Source organism: Myodes glareolus, chromosome 6 (genome assembly GCF_982192425.1).
Source record: "Myodes glareolus chromosome 6, mMyoGla1.1, whole genome shotgun sequence".
In the NCBI taxonomy this organism is placed as follows: Eukaryota; Metazoa; Chordata; class Mammalia; order Rodentia; family Cricetidae; genus Myodes; species Myodes glareolus.
This window is the reverse complement of record NC_142031.1, coordinates 61,252,137-61,274,573: the sequence shown is the minus strand read 5'-3', so window position 1 is coordinate 61,274,573 and position 22,437 is coordinate 61,252,137. Positions and strand designations below refer to the sequence as shown.

The 22,437-nt window shown below is 39.7% G+C and overlaps 1 protein-coding gene across 4 annotated transcripts in view; it reads left to right on the top strand.

The window, feature by feature from the left end:
• Nbas (NBAS subunit of NRZ tethering complex) overlaps nt 1-22,437 on the top strand; it is a 305,952-nt gene that overhangs the window by 126,651 nt on the left and 156,864 nt on the right. For all 4 annotated transcript variants that reach the window (XM_087907244.1, XM_087907242.1, XM_087907243.1 and 1 more), the window contains exons 29-32: nt 8,852-8,954; nt 12,153-12,382; nt 17,408-17,520; nt 21,488-21,601. In XM_087907244.1, coding sequence (XP_087763370.1) covers nt 8,852-8,954; nt 12,153-12,382; nt 17,408-17,520; nt 21,488-21,601 — 560 coding nt within the window. The remainder of the gene's footprint in view (nt 1-8,851; nt 8,955-12,152; nt 12,383-17,407; nt 17,521-21,487; nt 21,602-22,437) is intronic.

The following is a 22,437-nucleotide window of genomic DNA, read 5'->3' as shown; positions in this document are numbered from 1 at the left end:
CACACAAATTAAATTCATTATTTGTTTTCACAGTTTTTGATTATTTTTCCAGCTATGGGTCAAAATTTTCGTACTGTCTGGCTAGTCTCACACTATTTGTAAAAAACTCTAGCCTTTCTCTACTGAATTGCCTTTGTAACCTTATTGAAAATCAGTTTTCCACACAGGTCAGGCTGGGTTTTGACATTTTTATTGTGTTTCTTCTACCTATTTATTTATTTTCAAATAGCACACTGTGTTAGATATCTTAGATGTATTATAAATTTTGAAATTAGGTAATATTCGCCTTTCGGCTTTACCTTTTTTACATTTGTTTTGTTTATATGTTATAGGGTCTTTGCATTTCTAATATAAAGTTTAGAATCAACTTTTCAAATATTACTTGTGATTTTCTTTCTATTTCGAGAAAGAATCTTGCTACCTAACCCAGACCTCAATGTGTAGCTCAGGCTGGGCTCAATCCCACTATATTCTCCTGCGTTAGCCTCCTGACCCCTGAGTTTACAGGTGTGTGCTAGCACACCCACCTTCATTTGGGGTGGTGATAGTGGTGTCAGGTCTGTCCCCAGCTGGGAAGTGGTGCTGTGCTAAGCCCTTTTCAGGCTTTTAGTCCATGGGCACAGAATGGATGCCTTTCTGTTCTGTTTATTGTTTTATAGTTTGAGTATGCAAGTCTTGTAATTACTGTGTGAAATTGATTCCTAGCTATGTTAGGTGGTAATTTGTATTAAATTCATTTGACATAGTTCATTCTTAATATATAGATATGCAATCTGTGTTTGTGTGTGTTTAAATGTGTGTACACGTGTGTGTGTTCACTTGTGAGTTGGAGTCTCGCTGTGTAGCTCATACTGGTCTCATGATTCTTTTAATTCTTATGTCCCACCTTCTGAGTACTAAGATCACAGGTATTCACCATCAGAACTGATCAATTGTTCTCTCATATATTGATCTTTAGTCTTACAATCTTGCTGAATTCACTTATGTATTGTTGACTATATAATTTAATTTTTATTCTTGTTGCATAACAAAGTTTCTAATGAATTGTTGATACTCGTATTTTCAAATGAATAGGTGAATAAAAGATAGTAATGATAACAGTTTTTTTCCTAATCAGTGTTTCTCTCTGTATAGCATTGGCTGTCCTGGAATTTGCTTTGTAGACTATGTTGACCTCGAACTCATGGAGATTCACCTGCCTGTGCCACCACAACCCAGCATGATAGCAATTTTTAAAGTAAAGTATTTGTGTTTTGTGATTTTTTTTTTTGCTCTTTCTGTGTTGTTATCATTTAAAGTACATTTATTCTGATGGAGCTTTGAGTTTTGCTGTTCCTTTTTGGAGATTCAAAAGTTATAAGAGAGCTAGCAAACTGAATTTCTTAGTTAACAATTGCATCTCCCTCATATTTAGTCATACTTTTCTTAATTATGCATTTATTTATAAATTTTTATTCACATTATTTTTTGATTATTTTGTTAATATTCACATTTCTTAATCATGAATAAATGAATTTTTCATTCACATTGTTTAATGGATATTTTGTTATAGATTTTGGCAATTTTTTTGACAGCCTGTATAAAAGCAAGAAATATTGTATCTCCTTAACCTCTCCAAACTGTCCAGTTAAATATGAGGGAGAAAATAGAAAATTTACCTTGTAGAAAAATTTTCAAAAGCAAAAGACTTTCAAAGGTTTGTCCAACTGTTTGGCATCCTAATGGCCCATAAACCAGCAGGCAAGCATTTGGCCCATTCTAATAGTTCTGCTGGGTTCACAGTGGGAAGGACCTGTGAATTCTCACTGGTTGTCAGGCAGTAGCTGGAGAGGCTGGTGTAACAAGGGGATTCTGAGTCAGTCAGAGCTTTTGGGGTGGTCCCCACATGTGTATGAGGACGTTACCTTCTGAATCTGTCACATGGGGAAGGTGTGAAAATGTAAAGATGTCTGGAAGGGAATAATAAATCGTAGTCAACAGGGAACAAGCTTGCTGGCAGCAGGATTAAATAGTGAAAGGTTAGAGATACAGTTGAGCCGGATAAAAGAAGAAATGAAATTCCAATAATGATAAGATAGTGCTTGTTTTCAGCTCCTCTGAGCAGAGTCAGACTCTGTCCTGGTAACGTCTCACATCTTGCATCTTTCTGTCATCACTGTCTCCCTCTCTTGCAGCACTGTGCTGTCTTTATTAAACATGTATTTGTGCCTTAGGTTTTCTTCTAGTTTTTAAGCTAGAGATACACACTATGGCACAGGTAATCGCTGACTGAGTGATTGTTGTAGTCTTATGACAACTTTACAAGGGCTCAGTGCACCTCGGGCGATGCTGCTTTTGCTAGGATCTGCACCTCCACAGCTGGAAAGCCTTGCTCCAGCCTCTGAGCTGTGTATGTGCTTCGCATGTGCCCAGCGTTAATTTCTACGTGCGGCAGTCTGCTTACTGTGAATATTTTGGAGAACATGGTCTCACTTTGAAAGTTGTCAGCTTGATATCAGTCTCAACACGTGAGTGTGCTCAAGCTTCCAGTGCCTCTAAAACAGTCTTCTGGACATCATAAATGATGGCAGAGCCCATCACGCTCGTCTGAGTCCAGGTTTTACCATCTTGAATATGGTACTGTTTATACTTGGGTTGGAGGAAAATCTATCTCCATTACTGATTTGTAACTAATACTTTGTATTCAGACATCTTGTTGGGTTGCTAAATTCTGCTTTCTTCAAATCTCACTTTTGATTTTTATTTACAGGATGCATTCTGAAAAAGGGCATTGTAAATGATGTGTTATTTATTTTAATTAGAATCTCCACTTATGGTTAGCCATGTGTGAGGGAACATTTATACCATCTGCCCTCGTGTTGATGGCTTCCAGAGGAACAGCTGGGCTGTGAGATGTGTGTTCAGCCTGACAAGACCAAGGTCTGACTTTGTTGAGCTAATAACTTGGACAGTGACTTCAAACATTTTGTTACTCCTCTGCATTCAAGTCAAATCTTAAAGGAGTCCTGCAATTCTTTGAAGCCCATCAAAAAAGTTCAATCAGCAAGATGAAAATACTGAATATACTTTATAGGTTGTCATAGGAAACTTGCAGAAGCAACAGTGTGTTTTCTGTGTGTGTGTGTGTGTGTGTGTGTGTGTGTGTGTGTGTGCCAGCCAGTGCCAGAGAAGTACTATGTCTTCACATGCCTTGTTGCACATGGAGCAAGAAGAATTGTTTATTTCAGGTAGTAAGTAGAAAATGGCACTGATAGTGAGGCGTGTGCTTGTTGACATTTTAGGCCTGGTGACCAGGACCATTGTTATCTCAGCTACTTGGAAACCTGGGGCAGAAAGATGCTCAAAACCAAGCATGTGGAGCCAGCCTGTGCAACATAGTGATAGCCAGTCTCAAAAGCAGATGTGCTAACGTTTAATTATTATACACTTAGGATCTATCTTCTTCATTTAAGCTTAGAACAATTAGGAATGATGGTTATTGTTGTTTTTGACATAGCATCTCGCTTTGTAGGTCAAACTGCCTTGAAATTATGATCCCCCTGACTCAACCTCTTGAATGCTGGACTGCCAGATACATACCATAGCATCTGGTAGTGGTCATGATTTTAAAGGGCAATATATTGAGATGAGAAAAAGATTCATGTAAAAGAAACATCTGTTTTGTACTTGACAAACACAAACATCTACTTTTTCAAATATTGAGTTCTGTTATTGTCTAGAACTTCGTAATTAGAGGTAAACATAGTGATTCCAAGCTCAGATACATTCAAGTAAGATGAACTGAAAGACACTACAGAACGTTCCCTTCTGTTTTATAACCTCAATTATGTTCAGAACTTAAAACAAAATGTCTTTAAAACCTAAGATCCATCCATTCATTCACATTTCTCAAATACTGGATCAGAAACCTAGATACCTTTTTATATATTGTACTTTAATCCTAAAAATCCCAGAGGAGGGAGCCTAGAAGCCAGATGAAAACATTGCACTCCATACAAGAAATCCAGCTCATTCGTGTGTTAGGAGCACACAGACTTCTTCAGTATCTGCAGCTGCCTAGACTCAGTCTCACCCATTCTTGGTGATTCTGTGAGTTGGGCTTTGAGTCAGGACTGTTTAATCCAGCACTATTGTGCATTCGTAACACAGATTTATGACTGTGGGTGAAACTGCCAGCAAACCCCCTTCCCTGCTGCAGGAAAGCCTGCAACTTTGAAAGCAGACTTCAAGTGGTTGTAGTCATGGGATTGCAAAGCCTTCTTGCCGTGTGACCTTGCTCGGGTTGATAAATTGCTGCTGTACGTGTTGTAGATGCTCTGCTCTGAGCATAAGAGCCATCTTCTTCGGAACATCTGTGATTCTTTGCTTGTTGACTGTTGATGTTCTCCCCTAGAAGGAGGGAAGAGGAGGGTCATTTGGTCATTACCTGAGGACGTTTCTTTCTGCACTTTGCATCAGCTGTCTGTCATTCTGCCCTGATTTCATGTGCACTCCTAGTCTGGGGAGGCACTAGAGTATTTATACTGTGGAAGGTTAATGGAAGAGTCTTACTTCTCATTTTTGCAATTTTGCATTTTGCAAAGCTTGATACTTTCCCCAAAGTATCACATTGATACTTTTCAGTGTATGTTTGCTTTGGGGTCGTCTGTGCTCCTCTAAGTAACCCCAGTAAATTCTTGGGTTCACCAAGCGAAACTGGTTTGTTGTTGAAGCTCTTTAAGGAGGGAAGTATATGTCTATGGAGATAGTTTCCACAGCACTTATGTAGGTTGCAGGAATCAACGAAGCCAAAGATAAGTGTGGAAAGAGCAGTCATTTTCTTGCTGTGGGTGATAGACAGCTGCACTGTCTGAGGGTGGATCGTCTACAGGAACGTCAGGTATGAATCTTCTCATATGGTGTGGGATGCTATGTCACCTTCTGTGCTCTTAAAGTCATTACAAGTTGGCTGTTTTGCATAAGACGTGGGACTGAGGCCTGGATGGATACCCTGAGGAACTTGCATGTAAAAAGGCGAAATTACAATGGGTCATACAGCTAGTGTCCTTTCTTTAACCTGTTGCTTCAAAAGGAAACTGGGGAAAAAAGGGAGGGGGAGAATAAAATAGAGGTGTAAGCTTGCACCTCTCAAAGCTGGGAGGGCCCCAAAAGGTGGAAGAGAATACCGATGTGTGTTAAAAACCCTTCCTGGAATCCGGAAAATTGGAGCTCATGGGAACTGTCTGATAGTAAAAGAAGAAAAGCATGAGGTAGCGATGATAGTGAATAGCTGAGAATGAGAGGATGGGGTGTGGCAGCCATTCACCAGGCACAACCCGGCTGTGTTCATCACAGTGAAGGAAGGTCCATTTGGTTTTGCGTGGCTTTGATGAACCCCATAGCACAACTGTTTTGCTGAGATAAGAATACTAAGTAGAATTTGACTGGTTATAGACCAGAGTAAACTTGGTCTATAAAGTGCATAAATCATGCAAGAAGAGGCAGAAAATGGAAGTCAAATGGGGTCATTCTTAGTCTCTGTCAGAAAGTCTAACAAAATCTATGTTGAATTTGTCTTGGTAAAATTGATGGAAAACATTTTGGAGGTTTTAGAGTGTTAGTTGGCAGTTCAGCAAAGGTGGACTGTCAGGAGATGGTCAGTGAGCCCCACTGTTCTTGGCCTCTGTGGAGGAAGAGACTCTTATGGGGTGGAAACATAACAGCTGTTAGCTCCCCTAATCAGGAGGCGTGTGGCTGCAGATGAGGGCTGTGCAGGATGATTGGAAGGCCCACACTGACCTGTTTGTTTATTAATCATCTATTTGCAGATTATTTGTGGAGGGATTGTTGATGCACAGTTATTATTTTCTATTGCTGAACACTGCGGCAAGGGATGTTTGAATCAGATATTCTCTTATTCCCTGGTTCTTTGTAATTCCAGAACAGTGAATATTAGCTGATGAGTATGGAGATAGCAGGGTACAGACAGAAGTATTAAGATTGGCCTAGGGATGGGTAAAGGCATTTCTCTCCTGTGGTAGATTGTTTGCCCACTCAGCCCTCTTCTTAATGAATATGTGGCTAATGGAAGTGTTGACTGTCTGCAGCTGCTATGCAATGTCAGTTAAGATTCTGTCAAGCCTAAGGGACCAGGGCTGAGCATGAGTGCAGTCTCCTCAACTGTGGGGAATAGTTATAACCAGACACTGTCTGGGTAGGAGCTGAATGCTTTGGTCTTTTGTGAGCATGTTACTGACCTCTCTTTTGAGGGGATCTTGAAAATTATGTCTCAGGAATTGTGGCAAAAGAGACTGTCTTTTTTTGGAGCTTGAAGTTTATTCCTAAGGCAGTTGGCAATACCTGCAACCACTCTGAGGTTCTGGCAGCTTGTCCCTGGGCTGTCACCTAAGAAGGTAACTCCTGAAGGTCTCTGTTTATTGCTTGTGAACTGCTGCCTGGTACTCCATTTAAAGCAGTGGTTCTCACCCTGTGGGTCATGCCTTCTTTGGGGGGAGATTACATTTCAGATATTTATATTACAACTCATAACAGTAGTGAACTTCTAGTTATGAAGTAGCAACAAAAATAGTTTTATGGTTGGGGTCACCATGATGTGAGGAACTGTATTAAAGGGTCACAATATTAGGAAGGTTGAAAGTCACTGATATAGAGCAAAGCCTTCAGCTATAATGCTAGCAGTGGGTGGTTCTTGTGTCCAAGACCTGTGCTAAGAGCAGTCTGTGGTTGCCTCCTATGTCTTTTTTTAATAATTAAATTTATTTTTTTAAAACAATCTTTTCTCATTTTACATACCTTTCCGAGTTCCCACTCCCTCCTCTCCTTCTACTCTCCCCACCTCAGCCCTCCGTCCACTCCTCACAAAGGGTAAGACTTCCCCAGTGGAGTCAACAAAGTCTGACACATCACTTTGAGGCAGGACTGAGGCCCTTCCCCCAGCTAGGCTGAGCAAAGTATCCCACCAAAAAGAATGGGTTCTAAAACGCCAGTTCAAGCACTAGGGATATATCCTGGTCCCACTGACAGTAGCCTCACAGACTGCCCAAGCCACACCACTGTCACCCACATTCAGTGGACCTAGTTTGGTCCTAGGCTGGTTCCCCTGCTGTAAGTCCAGAGTCAGTGAGCTCTCACTAGCTCAGGTCAAATGTTTCTCTGGGTATCCCCATTATGGGTGTGACCCCTTTGCTCTGTTATCACTCCTTCTTATCTTGGACTGGTCTCTGGAAGCTTGGTCCAGTGCTTAGCTGTGGATTTCTATATCTGCTTCCATCAGTTGCTGGATGAAGTTTCTTTGATGACAATTAAGATATTCATCAATCTGACTACAGGGCAAGGCCAATTCGTGCACCCTCTTCTCTATTGCTTAGGGTTTTAGCTGGGGTCATTCTTGTGGGTTCCTGACAGTTTCCCTAGTGCCAGGTTTCTTGCTAACCACATAATGGCTCCCTCCCTCTCTGTTCTTCCCCCCATATCAACCATCCAGATCCCTCATGTTCTCCTCTCCTCTCCCCTTTTCCCTCTCCTCTTTCACCCACATTCCCAAGTTTTTCAGATCTTGTTGAATTCTGCTTCCCAGGGGATCCATGTTCTCCTTGTTACCTAGTTTTCTCTGGAATCGTGGACTATAGACTGGTTATCCTTTGCTTTACATCTAATATCCACTTTTGAGTGAGTACATACCATGTTTGTCTTTTCTGGGTCTCGGTTACCTCACTCGGGATGTGTTTTTCTAGTTCCATCCATTTGCATGGAAATTTCAAGATGTCATTGTTTTTTTATCGCTGTGTACTACGCCATTGTTTAAATGTACCACATTTTCTTTATCCATTCTTCAGTTGAGGGGGATCTAGGTTGTTTCCAGGTTCTGGCTATTATGAATAATGGCGCTGTGAACACAGTTGAGCAAATGTCCTTGTGGTATGAGTGTGCATCTTTTGGGTGTATGTCCAAGAATGGTATTGCTGGATCTTCAGTAGATCGATTCCCAATTTTCTGAAAAATCACCAAAATCCAAAGTGGCTATACAAGTTTGCACTCCCATCAACAATGGATAGTGTTCCCTTTACCCCACATCCTCTCCTGCATAAGTTGTCATCCATGTTTTTTAATCTTAGTCATTCTGACAGGTGTAAAATGGTGTCTTAGAATCATTTTGATTTTTATTTCCCTGATGGCTAAGGAGGTTGAGCAATTTCTTAAGTGTCTTTTGATCATTTGTAATTCTTCTGTTGGGAATTCTATGTTTAGATCTTTACCCCATTTTTCGATTGGATTATTTGGTCTTTTGATGTCTAGTTTCTTGAATTCTTTATATATTTTAGAAATCAGTAGGGTGAGTGAAGATCTTTTTCCATTCTGTCTTATTGACTGTGCCCTTTGCCTTACAGAAGCATCTCAGTTTTAGAAGGTCCCATTTATTAATTGTTGCTCTCAGTGTCTGTGCTACTGGTGTTATATTAAGGAAGGGGTGTCCTGTACCCATGTGTTCAAGGCTACTTCTCACTTTCTCTTCACTGAGGTTCAGTGTGGCTGGATTTATATTGAGGTCTTTGATCCATTTGGACTTGAGTTTCATGCATGGGATAGATAAGGACCTATTTGCATTCTCTACATGTCAACATCCAGCCATATTAGCACCATTTGATGAGGCTGGATTTGAAACTCGTCCTTGTCTCTGGTTTTTCTGCTTTATTTTGCTGTGGAATTTCTCTCCATATTCGAACTCTGTTTACCTTTTCCTATAAATTCAAATGAATTTAGCCCTATTGTTTGTTGGAGCGTTGGTGTGCCTGGACTAGTAGTACCTGGGCCTTTGGAGTCTGGTTTCACGTGTCCTTTCTTTCTTCCCCAGGCAGCCTCCTGTTGGTGAGTCTCAGTGGAGAGTGCTGCTGCAGGACATGCTGACCATGCAGCAGCATGTGTACACATGCCTCGATGCCAGTGCCTGCTATGAGGTAATGCTGCTGTAACTGTTTTTTTATTTAGAAATTTTGATTGTGTTTGCCACAGGGAGAGACTGCAAGAGGCACTGTATATAATGTGATTGATGATTGATCAACTAGTGCTATAGAGTGAAGCCTTATCATATCCCCCTTCTGCCTTCCCCTTGTTTATTGCAATGCCATCTATTTAGCAGATTAGTCTTTTGAAACCCTGAATATCACAGAAATTTCTCCCTACAGGCTTTGGTGGTCACTAAAACTTGATGATAGGGAAAGTGGTTTGCTGGTAGGGTGCATGCTAGCTTGTGCAAGGTCTTTGTTCCGTTCCTAGCTCTCTCCTTCCCTCCTTCCCTTTCTTCTCCCCCCCACATGCTCCCCCCACCCCAAGATAAAATTCCAAACAAAAAAAGTCACTGTGTTTAATGTATCCTTAGATGAGTCTAAATCTGTCCGGCATTCCTTAGCTCTGCTAAATTATGGCAGACTTCTATTGTATTCTTAGCTCTTTACCTCTTTTGGGGGCCTACCACCCAGCTCCCGAATAAATTACAAACAGAGGTTTATTATTTCTTATGAATGCTTGGCCTTAGCTTGGCTTGTTTCTAGCCAGCTTTTCTGATCTTATCACAGCTACCTTTTACCTCTGTGCTTCTTCCTTTCCTTACTTCTGTGTATCTTACTTTAACTCTTACTCCATGACTGGTTTGGTGGCTGGGTGGCTAGGTGGCTGGCCCCTGGAGTCACCTTTCTCTTGTTCCCTTGGTCCTTCCTTCTCTTCTCTCAGACTTTGTTTATCTCCTGTTTATTCTCTCTGCTTACCAACCCTGGTTATCCTTTCTCCTGCCTTGCTATTGGCCATTCAGCTCTTTATTAGACCGTCAGATGTTTTAGACAGGCAGTGTAACACAGCTTCAGAGAGGTAAACAAATGCAATGTAAAAGAATGCAACATATCTTTGAATCATTAAGTGTTCCATAGCATAAAAAATGTAACACATCTTAAAATAATATGACAGACTTCTACTTCTTTTCCTATGCTCATAGCTTCTTTTGCTTTACATTTGTTTTACAGACCTGATGGTCTCCTTCATACAATCTGTTGCTTGTTCTAAATCACTCTATAGGTACCTATACTTGTAGCTTGAAAAGCCACAGTGGCCCAAGCTTCCTAGGCCACTCTTTCCTTGGTTCCTCTCTGCACTGCTTTACAGTATATTGAAAGAACTCCCTCAAGTAGGATGTACATCTACCCTTCCTGTGTCTGTGTGTATAATGTTCCCTCTACCTCGAATATAGTCTTTTTTCTTACTTTGAAAACTCCTGGTAAATTGTCATGACTAGGCTGACTATGCTTGCTATGATCTCATAGAACTTGCCTCCACTGTAGCTTTCCTTTAAAATGGAGCCGTTTACAGATAAGATGGGTTCTTTTGGCTTTGGCCTTGTGGTCCTAGGTAAGGCATTTTACTATCACATATTTGATTGAATATCTTTCTGCAGAAAGAACATTAGAAAGCATTTATAAATTTTTAAAAAGCTCTAGAAGACAGTAATATAGACTTTTCAAAGCTAACATTTTAATTCACACCTTTTGACAAATTCTTTATTTGCTAAATTTGGCTGTTAAGTTTTGTTGTCCTTGGAAAATAATTTGAGAGCCCAGTGGCTTAACTTTGACCATGGTAGACAAAGGCTGACATTCTGCCTCTAGAATGACGTCCAGATTGTCATTGTAGGCTGAGTAAAGTGCCTTCCAATATTCCTATCTCTGTGACCTTTTGCAAGAGTGCCTCACATTGTGGAGACCTCCAACCATAAAGTTATTTTTGTTGCTACTTCATAACTGTAATTTTGCTACTGTTATGAATTGTAGTACAAATATCTGTATTTTCTAATGTTCTTTAGTGACCCCTGTGAAAGGGTCATTAGACTTCCAAAGCGTCACAACCCACAGATTGAGACCACTGCTCTATGACTGTCATGAACAAACCTTTGGAAGTTCATTTGGCTTGTGCTCGCTCGGTTTCACCTGCCAGAAACTGGTGAGGAGGGCCACCAAGTCAAATGTGCTCTCACCAGACTTCTACTTTTATTATGTTAAGTGAGTTTTCTGCCCCAGACATCAAAATAAAGGCTCGTCTAAGAACAATGATTAGGTAATATAGGGCAAGCTGGAGGGAACCCCTGTTCCCCATTAGGTTTTCTTATCTGGTCAGTTTCTTCACTGTCCTTATCCACCCAGGAATGGCAGGGAAAGGATATCACATTGTCAATAATAGGCTTGGGAGTTACATTGTTTATTACTTTTCTGGCATAAGTAATCTCAACTCCTTTTAATATATTCAGTGCCATTAGTATAATAAATTCTCTGTAAGATTCCTCCTGTCAGTGTTTCTTATTTTATTGAAATACATTTTAATATCCAAGTTAGAAAAAAATCTCCTTGCTCCATGCTATCATTTTAATATTTATGTGTAAGTTTACATTTACAGTCTAACTCATTCATAAGGGTGAGTTCAGATGAGGTTGGGGTGCAGCTTAGTGGGTCAGTACTTGCCTATCACGCACAGGCGTTGGTTTAATCCTGCTGCACAGCGACAGAGAATGTGAACGCCTGTGTTATCAGAAATGACATATTATGTGTGTCAGATTCACACTCTGTTACAGTCGGCAGAATGAGTCCAGTTTGAGTAGCGCACTGCCTGTAGTAGTTGACCAGTGGGTTTTATTGATTGCCTATTTACTTTTTTTTTATAGGCAATCTATATAATCTAGGATGGCCTAGGGCTCAGTTATCTTCCCTGAATCTTTCAAGTGCTGGGATTATGGCTGTGTGCCATCATACCCTGCTTCAATTCCATTTTCTAATGAATAAACTTTACATACTTAAGTCTTTATTGTAATGCCTTAGATGGCATGATTTACCTGTTTCGTTCTCTGAAATTTATTCTGAAAGCTATTTTTCTTTTTTTTTTTTTTTTACTGATTTGGAATTCATAGAACAATAAGGTGGCTCTTTAATGTAGGCAGTGTGTGCTTAATACATACACTTACTACACATTTTCTTACTACATACACTATGTCATACAAACCCCAGTTAATTATAGGATAGATACAGTTTTGATTTGGAATCCTTTAGATATCAGAGCCTTCATTCCGCTAGCTGAGCCTCCCTTCTTTATCAATAACTGTGGAGTTTTCTTTTTCCCAGATATTTACCGAAAGCCTTCTGTGCTCCAATCGCCTGGAGAATATCCACCTCGCCGGGCAGATGATGCACTGCAGTGCTTCTTCCGCTGATCTTCCAGCCGGTGCGGCCCATAAGGGACGGCCCCAGTTCAGGGTCGAGTACGGGAGGAGTATTGACTTGGTGTTGGCTGCCAGCAGAGAATACTTCAACTCTTCCACCAACCTCACTGACAGCTGCATGGACTTGGCCAGGTAGGAAGTCCGTGTTCTGGGAGCACTGTGTGCACGTCAAATGCAGGTCATCTCAGAGGCAGGTTATGTACACTGCAAGGGTTACTATTGTGTACTGCTTTACTATAGGAACGCGGCCTTATGAAATGCCTGAATTCTTCTTCATCCTCCATCAACATTCTTTTGACTGAGTCATTTTATTCATTATCTATAAACCTCTGTTTATAGGTGTTTCTGGGTGATTATAAAATCCTCTTGCTGCACTGTGCCTTCACTGTATCCCTTCCTATCCCACACTTTTGATTTTTATCCCATTGTATGGTATGCTGTTCCTCTGATATTTGAGCTTTGTAGGTAATGTTTATCTCTTTTGCATAGCATCTGCTCCAACGTCATCTCTGGGTAGAAATTTCTAGATTTTAAATTCAGTTCCTTCCTTGGCCTATCATTTAGTCCTTTCCTATTAGTTGACATGAGAAACAGGTATACTTGACTTCTGAATTTAATAGTCTTAAAGAGTCTTATCCATCTTGAGGGAAGATTTTATGAATTGAAATTAATATTTATAAAGTAGTTTTTTGTAAAACTCAGAATTCAGTAAAACTTACCCCCAAATTTATGTTACCTCTGAACCTTAAATGCTTCAGGAAAGCCTTTTGTATTAGTCCCCTATTCTATTGTTATGAAAAATCCTGAGCTTTTACTCTCAAACTGTATAAGAAGTTGAGATAGGAGGTCATGGTGGAGGAAGGTACTCTATAGTAAGACAGGAAGCCAGCATAAAGTATCCTTTTTTAAGACTCCGAGGCTCTGGCTTTTAATGGTCATGTTCTGTTTAGATCAGTGTTTCTCACCCTTCCTAATACAGTGAGCCTTTAATACAGTTCATCATGTTGTGGTGACTCCCAACCATAAAACTATTTTTATTGCTACTTCATAACTATAATTTTTTACTGTTATGAATTGTAATGTATATCTGACATGTAAGGTATCTGACCCTTCAACATGAAATTATCCTTTGACTCCCACAAGTTGAGAACTGCTGGTTTAGATAGTGCTTTCCTGGGGAACAAGCCGCCAAGTCATAAACCCTAGAGGGACAGACACGCACAATCTCATGTCCAAACCAAGGCAATAACTGCATGTTTCACTCTGCATAAACAGTGGCTTAGTTATGTTTCTCCTGGCACTCCTCTGCCATCTGACCATCAGTCTACCTCTCGTCAACATCTTTTAGGGCACACCGTGGAAGTCCCATTCTGCTGTTTTCTTGGAGTTCTAACTTTTAGACCATACTGAGCTCTTCTCTCTCCCGTTCTAGAAACACATTATGAAACTTGCTTTCTTTTGTGAGGGCAGTTGGCAATATTTCTGACTTGAGCATTTGCTGTATCATCTGAAGTTTAGTTTCTTGATCTGAAGAAGGCTAAGAACCTCTCAGCATCTGGTGACTCAATCTTCCAGTTCTATGTCCCGATTCAAACTAACTAGCTAATATTCTGTAAGAAGTTCTTGACTTTTTTTTAAATGGTTAATTGTCCATTTCTTATTTTGCTCATTTGAATATTACTTACTTTGCAAGTACACATACAATTTTATAAAATGGAGACATTGTACGTTTCTTGTTATGACTTTTTTATGTTTTATTATGCTAGTATGTGAACTGAAGCATTGCCATGCACTTTACAGCATTGTGTTAAATGATTTCACTACACTTGTTCCTGAATTTAGCTGGTTGTAGCTCTCCTCTTTTCATTGTTGGAGTGACAGTAAAGCTGAAGTTAAGATGTCTTCTGGATCCAGATGCCTGTATGTCAGCCCAGGCCCAGCCAGCCCACAGTCTTCTGACATTGGCTTCTTTTGAAAGCAGACTTGAGAGAGCTGTTGTGACTGCGTGTGTGTGCTTGTGAAGGTGCGGTGCCTATGTGCACATGCGGCCAAAAGATGCTGTTCTTCTCTATCGATCTCCACCATGATCCCTCAAGGGAGCATCTTTTCCTGACCTTAGAGCTCATCAGTTTTTGGCAATCCAGACAACAGCCAGCAGACCCCAGTGAAGTTAATGCTGAAGTCGTCTAGTGCCTTCCTCCTTCAATACTGGGGACATTGTGTCATGTAGTAATACATAGCTTTTCACGTGTGTGCTGGGAATCAAATTCTCATGCCTGTGCTGCATGCACTCTCACCCAGTGAGCCATCCCCCAGCCCCCTCCTTTTCACTATTGTGATCTTAAGTGGTTTCTAAGTGGTCAGAACTGTTGCTGTTATGTGAACAGCGTAGAGTAGTTGGTAGGCACCAGATGAACACTTATGAAACTTCCTTTGTGTTGCCAAGTGGTTCCCATTTATTTTCCATTGCACATTATATGCTGAAGTACCCGTTCTCTAAGCATAGTATGCACTTCCACTTGAACTTGTTTTGAAACCTGTTACTAGCCCTAAATTTAATCATTTGTTGTTGGTGGTGGTGTTCATCTTTTTGTTGTTGATTCTTGGGGACTTTTTTTTCATAAAAGGTATTGGGGAGTATGGGATCCCTAGTACACATATAAAAGTAGTGTGCAGTGACGTGTATACCTCATGCGGGGTTGAGTATGTGACTGGACACAGGCAGACCTCTAGAGTTGGCTGGTCGGCCGTCTAGCTCTATTAGTTAGTTTCTGAACCAATGAGAAAACCTGTCTTAAGGTTTCTGAGGTAGCGAACAGCTGAGACACCAGCTGATGTACTTCTGTGCATCAATGTGCACACATGAACACTCCATACAGAACCCTTTCTATAACACGAGGATATTTGGGCTTGTCTTTCTTAGTTTGACTTCATTGCCCTGTTTTCTAGGTGTAATTTCTCATGCTTTCTCCTTTTTAAAGACTTTATGTATGAGCATATGTGTGTGGATGCATGTGGGGGCCAGAAGTTGTTGTCAGATCCCTTAGGTCTGGAGTTTTGAACAGTTGTGAGCTGCCTGCGTACTGGGAAGTGAGCTTCAATTGTCCTCAAGATCAGCAAGGGCTCCTAATTTCAGGGCCATCTCACCAGCCTTGTTTTTTTTTTATGGCATTCTTTGAAATACTAATTGTCATAAAATTCTCATATACTTTGATGCTTTCCATTTATCCTCAAACTCATTGAACCTGGTCTTAACTGCGATAGCTGTCTGGACTCATTTTTCCCTTAAATGACTGGTAGTTGCTTCACCTCTAGCAAAGGTGAAAAACAACCCTATTCCCTAGTGGTAACTTATGTCAGAATCATGCTCCCCCTCTCCTTCTTCAAACTGTTACTGAACTTGACAGAGTCCTTTAAAGTAGTTAGTAAGCCTTTTTCTTTCTCTCTAGGGATCCTATTTTTATTTCAAATGCTGGAAATATCAAATAGAATAGCCTTTGAAATTCCAACTTGTGTTTGACCTAAAGCTGCTAGGCAGGTGTTTCTGGGTGATTATAAAATCCTCTTGCTGCACTGTGCCTTCACTGTATCCCTTCTTATCCCACACTTTGATTTTTATCCCATTGTATGATATGCTGGACTACTTGTGGCCTGTGAGCCCTAAGGCATCTGTGTTTACAGTGGTATGGACTACAGGAAATATCTCTTCCATTCCTATTTATTAGGAATTTATTATTCCTTGAGGAAGCAAAAGATATGTGTGCTGGAAGTTTTATGTCAGTTTGCCTGAAGCTAGAGTCACTGGAGCAAAGGGAACTTCAGTTGAGAAAATGCAGCCTAACATACTTGCCATTGACTGACTGCAGTGCCCTCCTGGTGCCTCAGTTCCTTCAATTGTGCTGTCGCTGTCAGCGTATAATAGCCCTTGACGGCTAAATGGTCTTACACAGGTACCTTTCCAAAATAAGTTTATTCATTAGAGAAAACTTCTTAAAAGTGAACTATTTTATGAATTAAAAAAGAAAAATGTTGGAAGTATTCTATTTGACCAGATATTAAGTGAGAAGGTCAGGTCATCCAGCTCCACACAGAAAGGTGCTGTCTTGAAGCGAAGAAAGCAAGTGTCAGTCACCTGTTGATTTCTAATCACTTTCTCTCTTTCGTCAGTGCTGTATTACCAACTGATTCTTCTGTTCTGTTAGAAGTTCTTTCATTGTATATGACTGTTTTAGCTATTCTGGATTCTTCGTTTTCCCATATAAAGTTGAATATCATTCTTTCAAGGTCTATAAAGAACTCCATTGGAATTTTTATGGAATTGTTTTGGGGATTACATTGAATCTTTAGATTGCTTTAGGTAGGATGGCCATTTCTACTGTCGCAATCCTACCAGTCCATGAGTGTGGGGGATCTTTCCATTGTTTGATAACGTCTTCAATTTCTTTCTTAAAAGGAAGGAAGCTGGCCGAATGGTGGTAGCGCATGCCTTTACTCCCAGCACTTGGGAGGCAGAGGCAGGCAGATCTCTGTGAATTTGAGACCAGCCTGGTCTACAGACCTAATTCCAGTACAGCCAGGACTGTTATACAGAGAAACTCTATGTTGAAAAGCCAAAAAAAAAAAAAAGAAAGAAAAGAAAAAGGCATACAGTTTTGGAGCAAGTCTTTCACTTGCTTGGTTAGAGTTACTCCAAGATATTTTATGTATTTGTGGCTATTGTTTCCCCAATTTCTTTTTCAGCATGTTTGTTGTTTGTGTTTAGGAGGGCTACTGATTTTTTTGTGTGTGGGAGTTAATTTTGTGTCTAGCCACATCACTGAAGGTGTTTATCAGCTTTAGGAGTTCCCCGGTAGAATTTTTTGGGGTCACTTATTTATACGATCATATCATCTGCTAATTATGATTTTTAATTTTTTAAAAAAATTTCTTTGATTTCTTTCTTTGCAGTTTGTATCTCCTTGATCTCCTTCTGTTGTCTTATTGTTCCATCTAGAACTTTCAGGTCCTATACTGAATCAATGTGGAAAGAATGGGCAACCTTTTAGCAGTCTGGCAGCTATTAGAGAAATATGTGTTGGAGCACTTCTTGCTCAATATAGAAAAGTAACTGGGTGAATTTATGCCGCTGCTTTTCAAAATCTATGTGATTTGTTTTAGGTGCTGCTTGCAGCTCATAACAGACAGGCCGGCTGCCATTCAAGAGGAACTAGACCTCATCGAAGCTCTGGGGTATCTTGAAGAATTTGGGGTAAAGATCCTGCCTTTGCAAGGTGCGTCTTTTGCTTGGTATTGCATTGCTAATTTATTTTGCACCAATTAAGTAATGTTCCTTTTTATTTTTCAATGAAAGTAACTTTGATAATCTGAATACATTATTAATATACAGTATTAATTATCTTTCCTTTTTAATTTTTGCAATGAAGTCTCAAGTTAAAACATTTTGCAGTGAATTAAAAAAAATCTTGTTTATAACCTATAAAGATGTAATAGTAGTAACAGAGCAACTGAACAATGAGGCCATTGGATCAAAGCAAACATAGATACTTCTTATTTTTATGAATGAGAGTTGTAGATTTACTTCAGTTTTGGCATATAGCTTATTTCTGTATTTACTTTCATAGATTATTAACTAGGTAACCACCTCCCAATCTTGATTTAAAAGTAATGGGAGACAATTCTTTCTTAGAACTTAATTGCCAATGATATTTTCATTTTGCTCAGGTTCTTTTGTCTAAGTTTAACAAGTATGTTGGAGTTGTCTGGACAGATGTCACACAACTTGTCCTAAGTGCTTGTCCTAAAGTGTAAGGATGGTGCGTTGCAACATTCCTGGCCATAGCTGATCATAGCTGACCATAGATTCTCCAAATCCAAAACTCTATGCCCCTGAATATAAAGGTGGTTGCCTAGGGAGAAGTGTACTTGGCTGACTGCTGTAGTCTACCATTCCTAACTCTAGAACTGACTGGAACTAGTGATGGGGAAATATAACAGTTCATTGTAGCACAAAGTTGCTGTCTTCTACCCAGTCCCACAGGCATTCAATCCCAAAGAAACACGCAGAGGCTTATATTATAAACTGGTTGGCCTATTGCTCAGGCTTATTGCTAACTAACTCTTATGACCCATTATTTTTGTCTATGTTTAGCCACATGGCTTGGTATCTTTTGTCAGTAAGGCATTCTCATTTTGTTTCCTCTGCATCTGGGTGGACTGACTTTCTTTCCTCTTCCCAGAATTCTCTTAGTTTGGTTTTTCTGATTCTACTTCCTGCCTGGCTACTCTTGTATTAAACTAATATTAGTGACACATCTTTACAGTGTACATGAGCATTATCCCACAGCAGTTCATTTCGTCTTTTTTTATTTTTTTGTAAGTTTCCACCATAGTTGTCCTCTCTCATTTAAAAGAGTAACATAGGATCACAAGCCTCAGTTCCTCCAGGTGCTAGTGGCTGCGTTCCTTTGTCCCCTGCAGTGTCAGCAATAACTGGGACTGAGGAGAGCCAGTTGCAGTGCCACAGTTAAATTTTATATGGATTTTCATTGTCGTTTTACTCAAAGTTTTGCTTATCATGTAAAGCTTCTGTGCTGGAAGATACAGACTATTATTATAGTCTGAGTATCATTGCTGGACCTAATTATTATGCAAGTGTAAGTAGCACCCTGAATATATTATATATAGAAGGCGATGATTAGATTGTTAGGTCATAGACAGTCTATTCGGATGCACCCTTAATACAACTTTTGAACTCAAAACTTTTTAAATATTATGAATTATTTAAATTAATTAAAGTTGCTAAAAATCATTTCAGCTCATTCTAAAATGTTTAATTATTAACTATTTTACCCTCATAATATATTTGTTAATTTCAACAAAGGAAGATTCTAAAACATAGTCATTCTTTTCTTTATCTTTCATTAGGATAAATATTACAGCATTGGTATATTTGTGTGTAAGTGTGTGTGTGTGTGCACATTCATCTGTGTATGTATTTTTGCTACTTAAATAACTTGAGCTGAGTGATGTATAAAAACTCTTCTGCATGCTGTGATCCTTTAGAATGCTAAGTGAGTTCTGAACTCTTGTGGTGGTCAGTTAGATGTGACTTTGACGATACACAACCAAGTCTGCAAAGGCTGCACCTTCCGGGAAGTTTCTGAGTGAAGGAGTCTCTACTGTAATGCTGGGGTTTAGTTACCTTAAGATGGTCAGTAAAAGGAACTGTTGTTGTACCAGAAGTTCAGAGAGGAGATAAAAAGAGTTGACTTGTATGTGCTAATTGCAATCACTTAGACTCTTGCTGTCCAATTTAATATATTTATCTAGTATTAGTAACCATTGCTCAGGATGAATAGATAAAACAAGTGTTTCATTGAATGGGAAAATGGGTTATGAGGAGCTAGTACTATAGTTTCCTACCTTGGTTGTGGTTAGGAGGAGGATGATAATAGTAGGGAAGTCAGCCCCCTAAAGCTAGAACTTCCATTAGAAGCACATAAGGCATATGGCATATAAGGCCCAGCCTTGTTTTTGTGTGTAGAAGTATTACGTCCATAACAGGCTTTGCTTTAGACATCTATTAGAATGTAGAAAAGTAGCTGTTTCATAGTCATTGTGTTATTGGATCTGGAGGAAAACATGTCAAATGGCAGCAGATACTGAGCAGAAAGCCCACACATTAAAAATCAAGTTATAGAGACCTTGGATACAGGACTTTAAAACCTTGACTGCACTGTGTTATAATGGCAAATGGAAATTGCCAGCAGCTCACAGGCTGGGTTGCGTGACTGGAGCTGCCCACTGTGACCAGCTCTGCATGCCTTGAGACAGCGTTCCCATGCAAGGGAACATCTGCGGGAAATCCAGTGATGTGGCCTTTACTCACACATGGCATATAGCATTTCCACTCTCGTTCACTGTCCAAAGAAGTTATAGCATGAGGTTAGCAAGGTTAGCAAGGTGGACATTTGGGCTGTAAAACTGGGGTGGATACACCTGTTCATCTGCAAACATCCTGCGCTTCAGGATGTGCATACTGGAACACTGAGGTATAAAGGACATGTGCTTTGCAATTTTTCCTCAAATTGTTAACAAAACTATTTGTCTCTGTATGCGAATATGCATATAGAGGAAGACAGGAGTGAGTGTATGCGTGTATGATTGTGTATATATGTATAAGATTAGAAGGAATTATGAGCTGGTGAATCCAATTAATACAGTATTACAATGTAGATATTTTTGCAACTTGCAACCTTTCTGTAAGTTCCAAATTCAATTGCAATAAAAATGTAGAACGTAACAGATTAATTCCAATGAAAAACCACAATATCTTCATTTCCCTAAGGTTTATGTCCCTCTCAGCCAACTACATATGAGATATTTCCAAAGAGCAGGCTATATAAGGATTTACTAGGGATTTTGGAATAAGGATGAAAGCCAGAGGCAAAATTTAGAGACTTGGGTTGAATTCAGGACCCACTTCTTTTTGGTGGTCTTTGTTAAAGTATCTTAAGCTCTCTGTACCCCAGTTTCTTCCCTTTGTTAAAATAACCTGTTTATTAGGGTGGGAGTTGTATGGTTGCTATACATAAGTCAGTTCTGGAGACACAATTCATCTCCACTTTATGTTAGCTGCTGATGCAGTTGTCATGGTTACTGCAAGTCAGCTGCCTAGGCAGTACCATCTTCTTTGCCATTGCTACTCTGAGTAAGAACTACTTACCCTTGGAGCTCTCTTGATGTCCTTTGACATTTTCCCTTTAAATATTCTTTGCTCTTTGATGTGAATTTGTTGATTAGGCATTTCATTTTCCTGAGTGCTAGTTTAAGTGAGAGGACTGGGTTTAGCCATAGGAGATGTGGAACTTGGTATCCTCCATCCTGGGGTGAGGTTTCCTTAGCCAAACTTAGTTGTCCTTGCCTGTAAACCCAAAACCCGTTACTCGGGAGGCAGGCAGAAGGATTTCTGCACAACCAGGCAATCAGAGCAACTTGTGTGTGACCCCTGTCTCTCTCTCTCTCTCTCTCTCTCTCTCTCTCTCTCTCTCCGTGTGTGTGTACGCATACACACTAAAGTATATTTGATCATCCTGCCTTAGCCTCAGCACTGTTGAATTACAGGGGTATGTCACTGCAGCCACTCTGAGATCAGTAATTATTTTTTGGTTTCCTTATGCTTAAACATTTGTGGCACCGCTTTGTGTGTTCATGAAGTTCTTCCTTGTCTGTTTTTAGTGCGCCTGTGTTCTGATCGGATCAGCCTCATCAAGGAGTGTGTTTTGCAGTCCCCCACATGCTACAAACAGTCAGCCAAGCTGCTAGGTCTTGCTGAGTTGCTGAGGGTTGCAGGTAAGTCTCTGAGTGCTAAACTCCTGTCCCATTTATCACATCAGTCTATATGAGCATCAGGATTTGCTCAGTTGCTCAGAAGAACTTTTTGTTTTCTTTTTTAAGCAAGGAACAATATTTTCTAGGAATCTTGGCCCTTTATAAAAGTGTGTGTTTGTACTGAAGTTTTGGGGAAATCAGATGGCCTTGAGTGAAAAGGGCTTAATCAGGGTGTACAGCTGTAGTCAGCACAAGTCCTTGTTACCTTTCAAAGGAGACTGCTCGTCAGAAGATTTTGTGCACTTACTATTTGGAAAAGTTATCGTACATTTTACCTCATTCAGTTTTCTGAGAAATTTTTACAGTGGTGGTTAGCTTCCCATTTTATAATAGAAATTCAGAAGTTACAGAAGTTAAGCGTGCTGCCTACTAGGATGAAGTAAGAGCCTGACTTTTAGGAAAATCTCTGACTCTGCATTTTATGCTCCATTAACTACAGTTCTCCTACCTGCCAGAATATTTTAGTGCTAGTTTTATATTTTTTGAAATATATATTCACATATATACTTATACATGTGTGTGTATATATATACATATATGTATATATATATATATTTCTATAAGAATAATTGTTGAGTATTTTGTTCCATAATAGTGGTTTGAGTTTGTCATACCAGACAAACATGAAACAGACTCAAAAGTAAAGAAAATTTGTTTTTATTTTTAGTCTTTAAAAATTCAATATATTTAGTAGACGCATAGGTTAATATTTTGAAGTCCTAATAAGTAGAACTCTTATTAAGTTCTTTACATCTAATAAACATGTATCACGTCTCAGCTTGGGGCACAACGGTGAC